We start from the raw sequence: 9,168 nt of genomic DNA, 5'->3' as shown, positions 1-9,168 counted from the left end.
ATGTTATGTTTGGTTAGGGGATTTGATGAGGGATTTAGAAAGGGAAATGAAAAAGGTAGGTGAAATAAGAATAAAATATGCCTAAATTTCACATAGTTTCACACACCTTTTCCCTTTTCCTTTCCAAATCCCTCCCCAAATCCTCCAACCAAACACAGCATTAAGAAATTTCCACTAGCTTGACCAAAGGAATTAAAAAGTTCGACGGAATGAATAATAGTCTCCATCTATTTAAACATAAGAACTGAATATGATTTTTTGTGATGGTATTTTCAAGGGTCCATCTAAGCCAAACATTTGTTATGATTTTCTCAAAACAAAATGTTTATATTTTGTTGTAGTTATAAATTTGATTTTTTTTAAACGGCAAAAAAAAAAAAAAAAAAATTATTGATGTAAAGCATAGTACAAGGAATGAGTTCAAAAAAAAAAAAAAAAAGGTTCTTTGGATTTTTAAAAAATTTTTATTTGTTACATTTACTCCACATTGTTCATAACATAATAACAATGATTCGTAACTTTCAATTTAAACGTAACTAACACCACAAAGTCGCAAAACTATTTTTATAATGTGTCCATTTGAAGGGCACATATCATAAATTTCTCTAAGAATTTATGCCCAGTAATTATCTGGTATATCTATAATAAAAAAATTATGTACATCTCAGGATTAGTCGAGACAAAACCCCAAAAACCAGTGAATATTGTTCCATTGGTTTTTAGGGTATTTTGGGAAGTTAATTTTTGACTTTTAACCTATTTTGAGTCCCATCATCTCTTTATTTTTTTACATATTTTTTCAAAAAAAGTAAAAATAATTAAAAGGTTATATTTTAACTAACTTTCTAAAACATGCCAAGTAAGCAACGACAAGCTTTCTATTAAATGAGGTTAGAAACATCAATTCAGTAGGGAACCAGCTTCGCTGGCCCAAGTCTTCTGGTTTCTCACCAAATGAACATTTTTAGTTATATGTATCTATCACCCTCATAACAATTCAAAGCACTATTCTAGCCGTATTACATGTGTGCCACACATGCTTTAGATTTGTGACTGAAATGCTTGTCTGTTTTCAGTGCTTTGAATCATCCAAGTTAGATATTCTTAACAGGACATGTTTGATGTTTGGATTATTTGTATGTAAAATCTATTTATTTGACATTTGGTTGTACAATTTGAAGATAAGATAATGTATTTGGATAGGATATTACATCAGCTATATCGGGATAATTTAATTCCATTGAGGGTCAGATTAGGGTTGTAAAATCAACTTTGCAACTTCAATTCGACTTGTGTTTTGGTTAGATGAAAGTAAAACTGACTTGATATGTAAACAAGTCAAGCACGAACATATTTTAAACTCGTCAATTTTTTTGAATTTGGCTCAAATAAGTTTGTTTACACCGGCACCGACACCTCTATGGAGGTTATGTATTGGTGTCCAACACGTGTCAAATAAAGACATGCTCTCACCACGTGTCGGACACACTAGGAATATGAACCGTCCTAAATTGTTTTTAATAAAAAAATCCATAGCATACTCAAAATAGATAAATTTGATGACAATAAATATTTGATATAAAATAAATATATATAACCTTCAAATATTTGAAATGCTAATTGGTCTTAACTCATTGATTCCTAAACAAATCAACAACTAACATGTAACAACTTGTGTCAGCAGGGGTAAGCTTAGGAATAATGTTTTAAGGGTTTTAAGCATTTTTCAAAATGATAACTATTATATGATGCATTTTATTTATTTATTATTATTTTGAGAAGGTATGGTGAGATAAAACAGCTAGCATTTGCTGAATTTACAACATATCAAACCATATTACTGCAATTCAATCTGCATAGAAGTCACAAAATCTTCATTTACATGCTTGGTAGATAAAATAAAAACAGAACATGAGACTATTTCACTACAATCTTGTCTAGTCTCTCTCTACACAACTCAATATTGAAAAAAAAGCAATATGACTGTAACAATAACAACTTCAACCAAACCAATACAATCACTTCATTACCAAAACTTGCCTATCCATGAATTTTCTTATCCTGTGAAACAAAGATAAAAAATAAAATTAAGAGAAAAATAAATTAACTAGTATAATAAACGCAACTATAGTGATTATGCTGTCTCCAAAATCAAAATGAACAGTGAAAATGTGACATTCTTTCTATATATGGAAAGTGCTACAATGCTAGTCCTTGTGGCATTCCTTATATTCCAATTAGTAATGATTTCCCTATATAAATAGAAATTTTTTACAAAATGTGTACACAGGATGATATGGCACATTCGAAATTTATCATTTTAAATTAAAAAAAGAAAAACTCTTCAAAGTGACCTTTATTTCAAGAATCTGTTATGGCATATTATTCTGCTTAAATATTGTGTATGAATTTTTTTTTTTTTTTTGGGTAGAATTGCATTTCCTATTCAAATTGCTTCCAAAAGATGTCAAACTACCTAAGGATTCCTTTGGTTGCTCCTTTTAAGCTGACATTTAAAAAAAAAAAAGAAAAATTAATTTAAAATTATTTTATTTTTGAAATTTGTGTAAACTAAACAACCCAAAAGAAATTTAAAATAAAATAAAAAATTGAAAAAATTTCCACTGAAATGTTGGTAAGAGAGAAATAAAAAAAAGAAACAAAAGAAAATTGCATCACACAACAATGAAACTCAATCTTGGGAATCAAGCACCTAGTTAGATAGCGTCTCATCCACAAGAATTAGACTTAGCCTCCGTTTGGGAAGTGGGTTGGCTTTTTGATTTTTTAGTTTTTTTGGTTATTTTAGCCTGGGCTAAAAAGTTTGGTTTGGGAAGGACTTTTTGGCTTTTTGACTTTTTTGACTTTTTTTGTGAGAGAAGAGTGTAATAATTATGGGTTGGATGTGATGTTTTGTTTTTTGTGACTAAAATAGCCAAAAAAAAGCCCAAAAAAGCCCTTCCCAAACGGACCCTTATAAAATTGACATTTTTTCTTTTCTTCTCCTAAAACCAAAACTTAAACCAAAACAGAAAAAATGAAACAAACATGTATGGGATCAAGTATCTTACCCCTCCATTTCCAGCTCTCAAACCTTTTGATTTGCGATGTGTCACCGTGCTCTCTTGACGAATAGATTGCTTGCCACCAGATCGATTTGGTGGAGGAATGTATGAATGAGTCTCTGGACCTCTATAATCAATATCATAAATCCCAGAATCTATATTCAACGCAGCCAATCCCCTTATTCAAATCAATATTATATATTATAAAAATTCTATAATAACGGTCTTGGATTCCTTGTCTTCTTGTCTCAAAACATTTATTCCTAAAAATTCCCGTCGTAAGTGTTTTAAGACACAGAAACAGAGAATCCTTGACCGATAATAAGAGAGTAAAAGCTTGGAAGAGTATACAAACCTTTTGAAAAAATAGGTGTGGCCGTGAAGAGGAAGAGAAGAAAGATGGTAGTGATGATAGTCTTGAGCTCCATGGCAATGGAAAACCGAGTTGATGACTTGCTACTTTTTTGGTGTTGGTTGTGTATGGAGGAGGGAGGAGAGAGGAGAGAGGAGAGAGGAGAGAGAATATGGAACTAAGAGATGGGGATGTTCATGGAAGAAGCATGGCAAAATCACAGTTAAGAAAGGCAATTAATGGTCAGCTTTTTGCCAATTGAAACCGTCGGCATGGCATGGACATGGCAATTAGTAGGGCAAGATAGTCGGCATGGCATGGGCATTGCAATTAGTAGGGCAAGATACTTGATGTGGATGTGATGAGTTGGACCATTTTTTATTTTTTGTTTTTTATTTTTTTTATTTTTTTGATAACTCAGGTATCGCTAACCCTCTGATTTTAAAGGAAGCCAAGACTAATCTTGAGGGGTATGTAGCCGGTGGGGACTTGGACCATTTATGTAGCGTGTAGAGTAACTATACCAAAATTACAACTTTTTTTTTTTTTGATAAATTATAAATATACTTTTTGAAGGTTGTTTAACACGAACTGCTCTATTTGATTTGAAAAATTACAAATATCTTATTATTAGAATTTTTTATTTAATAAAATTAACTCAAAAATAAAATTCGTAACTGTTCTCTTATACAATAATAAAATTATCTAAATTATTAATTGAAATATATTTCTGATATTATTAAAAACTGTTAATTGACTTGATGATTTATTAATAAAATAGGTCATTTGTTATGAATTTAAAAATATCGATGGGTAGAATGTAATTTCCAGAATTATAGGAGATAATTTATATTTTAAGCAAACCTTAAGAATAAATTTATAATTTGTTTTTTGTTTTTGGTTATGTAGACAATTAGTATGTGTAATTTCTCGTCCAAATTTAACTCTTGTAGAGTGGATTTCACACCTGGAATAAAACTGAATTACACATGAGAGTAAAAAAAAAAATTCAGTGTTGTTATTTAATGGTCCAGAGAGGACCAACAAAATAATTTTTGGAGAACTTACATGTAGATTCTACTACTAAGTAAATTTATTATTCAATAAGTCTTATGATAATTAATGTATTTTTTATCATATACTATTAAAAAATATCACTAATTGTTAATTTTTAGCGACAGTTTGAAAATTGTGTTACAAAAAATATCACTAATTATAAGTTTTAGAGATAATTTTAAAAAAATGGTCACAAAATAATGTCACTAATTTTAAACTTTCAACGACACTTTAAAAAATTTGTCACAAAAAAAGTCATTAATTGTAAGTTTTAGCGACAATGCATAAAAACTGTCCAAAAAAAAAGTCATTAATTGTTAATTTTTAGCGACATACGGGAAAAATTGTCATCAAAAATTAGTTTTAGCGACGATTATATTAAGACTTACTTTTAATAAGACTTTATAGAAATTAAGTCCAACTATTAGAATCTATTGATAATTAACCTATAATTTTTCTCATAATAGAATAGATTAGGTTTACTTGATGAGATAATGTCGGCCATATTCATCCGTTTTGTGCGAACTCGTAGATTGAGAGTAGCACCTACATATAATATAATAGTGTTACGAAATTATTAAATAATTTTTTAAGTTTTTTAATTCATAGTTTCTTAAGTCAATAACATGTGAGAATACATTATAATCATATTTGTTCGGATAGATTAGATTAGATGAAATTAATATTTTTAGAACAGCTAGTTCTAAGATTCTTAATTCCCTTTGAATAACTAGTCCCATGTTTGAATTGGGTCACGATTATAAGAACGCCTTAATAAAATTTTATCAATTTTGTAATTTGGCTAATTACTTTGAACCTCTTTTTAATCCTCAATTTTGACTAATTCAATCGTCCCCTATAAAGGGATACCATATCGTTAGGAAGTATGTTTGATTAGTAGGATTATAGCATAAGATTGAGATTGTTAGTCCATGGACTCACAATCTTATATTTGATTGCAAGCTTTGTTTACTAGATTACATATACAATGAACATTTAATCCGATAAAATTGACGAATTTTTAATATTAAAAGGAGTTGGGAATCATAATTTCAAGCATGAAAGAGAAAAATAAAATGAATACATTATAAATAGTCATCTCACTAATTTAATTAGATTATTAATCCTACACTAATTTATAAAATTATTAATCCTTTCACTATTAACTCTGTTAATCAAATAAGACCATAGACTTTTAGTATGAACCTTAACTTTCTTAGCCAAATAACAAATTATGTATATATTCTATTGAATTATTAGTTGAATTCTAAAATCATATCCATCTTAACAAACATGACCTATGAAAAATATATACATATATATATATATATATTGTGAAAATCACTTGAACCATAAAATAAACCCGGAAATTTACCTAAAAATGTATATTTGCGGTGTAAATTTAATTTTCTTTATGTCGACTCATTCCATAAATGTGTCTTATCATTTTATTTTGTATTATGAATAAAGCATTAATATTTTTTTTCCTGAATTTGTAGACTAGCTAGGAATGAAATTGAATTCTGAGCCTCGAAAAAAAGGGCTGGTAGAAAACTTTACACCTTTCGACAGCCCACCAACCATGAGTTTGGTCAATTGATGGGAATTTAACATATAATAACGAATTAAATAAGTTCAAGTAATATGCTCAGGACTGTTTTGTTGTAATTTATTGGAGTTATTTATGATATTTTGTTAGAAATTACAAAAAAAAAAAAAAAAAAACATAGGGTTTGAGTTTTGTAACTAAATAAATTTTTAATTTTGTTAATTTAAATCATAACAGTTTGATTGTTTTCAATATAAATCATTTATTTATCTATTTTCATTAAATAAAATTAACGAAAAATATATTTTAGTTATTATAATTAATGTAGGTGTTAAAAAAATTCTAAAATATTATTTTTTTAATTAAGTTTAATGAGTAAAATATCATTTTTTGTCAATTTTACTTAATAAAAATAAACAAATAGTTTATATCAAAAACAAATTAATAGATTAGAATTTGAATTGACAAAATTAAAAATTTAAGATTTATTTTGTTATAAAGCTCAAATCTTAGAGTTTTTTTTTGTTTTTTGTTTTTTTTTTTTTTTAAATTTTGTGTCAAAATATTATGTAATTTTTTTTTTATGAAAGTTAATGATGAAAATTTGACAAAGAATTGACTTTTATTGTCCATTTTCAGAATATTAGCTTTCAATTTACTAAAATTACACCAAACCAAGATGTAGCATTTATAAGAATCACCCACACCGGTGGACCCAAGACTTACTTTTAATATAAACATGTTTGTTGGGTTGTTGGGTTGTTTCTTTCTCATTATGAAACTAGTTGTTGAGCTTTTATATTTGTTGAATTATGATGGTTTAGATGTAATTCTCTTCGTATTATGAATAATTAATTGTAAATTAATCCAAAAAATAAAAATAAATATATGAGTAATACAAAATTAAAGAAAATAAAGAAGAAAGAGTCACAATGAAAGAATTAATAAATGATCACACATATAATACAACAATTTTTATCTATATTCATTACTATGCAAACACACCTATTTATAGGTGATAAACCATGTGGTTTACCACATGGCATACTACATTTCCCACATGGTAGAACTTTTCTCTAATTTCACTTTGGCCCAAAACTTAATAGAATTCCAATTGCATCTCTTTTGATGGTTATCTAAATATTTCACAGCACTCCTTCTTGGATAACTATATACTAAGAATATGTTTCGTTAAAACCTTACCAAGGAAACCCAGTGGGAAAAAATATTTGGTGAAGGAAAAATATTATAATATTCTTGTACGTAATTTGTTTAGATTGCCTCATTAAAACATTGCCAAAGAAAACCCAGTAGAAAAAAACCTTAGACGAAAGAAAAAGAGTAAAATTTACAAATCTACTAAAATTGATGATTCCCCCTTAATGCTGTATAATAGGTCTTTATATCGACACATCCCAATATTATACACCAGCTTCTTAAATGTCGCAGTTGGTAATGCTTTAGTAAATAGATCTGCCAAATTATCACTTGAGCGTGTCTGTTGAACATCAATATCACCATTCTTCTAGAGCTCATGTGTGTAAAAGAATTTTGGTGAAATGTGTTTAGTCCTGTCACCTTTGATATAGCCTCATTTGATTTGTGTGATACACGCAGCATATCTTCATATAAAATGGTTGGACCATCTTTTGTTGAAAACAATCCACATCTTTCTTGAATATGATCAATTATGGATCTAAGCCAAATACATTCTCGACTTGCTTCATGAATTGCAAGTATCTTTGAGTGATTTAAAAAAGTAACAGTCAATGTTTGTTTTACTGATCGCCAAGTTGTAGCAGTATGCCCAAAGATAAAAACATATCATGTTCGTAATGTGGCTTTATGTGGATTAGAAAGATATTCAGCATCTGCATATCTGATTAACTGCGGCTTTGATTCACTTGAATATAATAAATCCATATCAATTGTTCTACGAAGATAACACAAATATTTGCTTTACTTCCATTCCAATGCCTTCGGGTTGGTGCGAAACCATATATTGTTAATAAATTGACAATGAATGCAATATCAGGCTTGGTACAATTTGCAAGATACATGAGAGCACCAATTGCACTAAAATATGGTACTTCAGGACCAAGGAGTTAGTCATTATCCTCTCGAGGTCAAAAAAGATCTTTTTTCATATCGAGAGATCGAACAACCATATGAGTACTCAAAGGATGAGCTTTATCCATATAAAAGTTATTCAAGACTTTTTCTATATACGTTGATTGATGTACAAGAATCCTATTTGACAAATGTTCAATCTGTAGGCCGAGACAAAATTTTGTTTTGCCAAGATCTTTCATTTCAAATTCCTTTTTTAAATATTCTGTAATTTTTGTAAGTTCTTCTGGAGTTCCTACGAGATTCAAATCATCAATATATACTGCAACAATTATAAATCCGGATTTTGATTTCTTAATAATTGGATCATTCACATATCCTTCTTTCAACAAATATACACTGAGCCAACTATATCACATGCGTCCGGATTGTTTCAACCCGTATAGAGATCTTTGTAGCTTGATTGAATAAACACTTCTAAGTTTTGAATTAGATGCTTTTGGCATTTTAAATCCTTCAGGGGGTTTCATATATATATATATATATATCACTATCTAGTTATCCATATAAATATGCTGTAACTACATCCATTAGACGCATATCTAAATTTCCTGTGATTACCAAGCTAATTAGAAATCTGAATGTAATTGCATCCATTATGGGCGAATATATTTCCTCATAATCAATACCAGGTCTTTACTAGAAACCTTGCACAACAAGTCGTGCTTTATATCTTACAATTTTATTTTGACCATTGCATTTTCGAACAAACACTCATTTTTATCCCACAAGCTGTATCCCTTTTAGGGTTTGGACTACAAGCCCAAATACTTCACGTTTTGTAGGCAAGTTTAACTCTGCTTGTATTGCTTTTTTCCACATTGGCCAATCATTTCTTTGTCGACATTCCTCGACAGTTTGTGGTTCATTGTCATCATTACTTTTGATAATGTTTTCAGCATTACTTCTGATAATGTCAAAAGCAACTTTAAACGAAAATATGTTGTCGACAATAATTTGATTTCTATCCCAAACTGCTTCTGTACTCATATAATGTATTGAGATTTATTATTTTT

At 29.0% G+C, this 9,168-nt stretch overlaps 1 protein-coding gene across 1 annotated transcript; it reads right to left on the bottom strand.

Annotated features, from left to right (window-relative positions):
• Window positions 1-1,788: 1,788 nt before the first annotated feature.
• LOC145801143 (uncharacterized) lies at window positions 1,789-3,738 on the bottom strand. Its single transcript, XM_082891531.1, has 3 exons — window positions 3,421-3,738; window positions 3,072-3,220; window positions 1,789-2,061 (listed from the first exon to the last, which is right to left on the bottom strand). The coding sequence occupies exons 1-3, from the start codon at window positions 3,491-3,493 to the stop codon at window positions 2,041-2,043; spliced, it is 243 nt and encodes an 80-aa protein (XP_082747657.1). The 5' UTR covers window positions 3,494-3,738; the 3' UTR covers window positions 1,789-2,040.
• Window positions 3,739-9,168: the final 5,430 nt, after the last annotated feature.

Source organism: Camellia sinensis, chromosome 10 (assembly GCF_055761805.1).
Source record: "Camellia sinensis isolate YWXY chromosome 10, ASM5576180v1, whole genome shotgun sequence".
Classification (NCBI taxonomy): domain Eukaryota; kingdom Viridiplantae; phylum Streptophyta; class Magnoliopsida; order Ericales; family Theaceae; genus Camellia; species Camellia sinensis.
The sequence above is the reverse complement of the archived record's forward strand: the minus strand, read 5'-3'. Positions and strand labels throughout refer to the sequence as shown.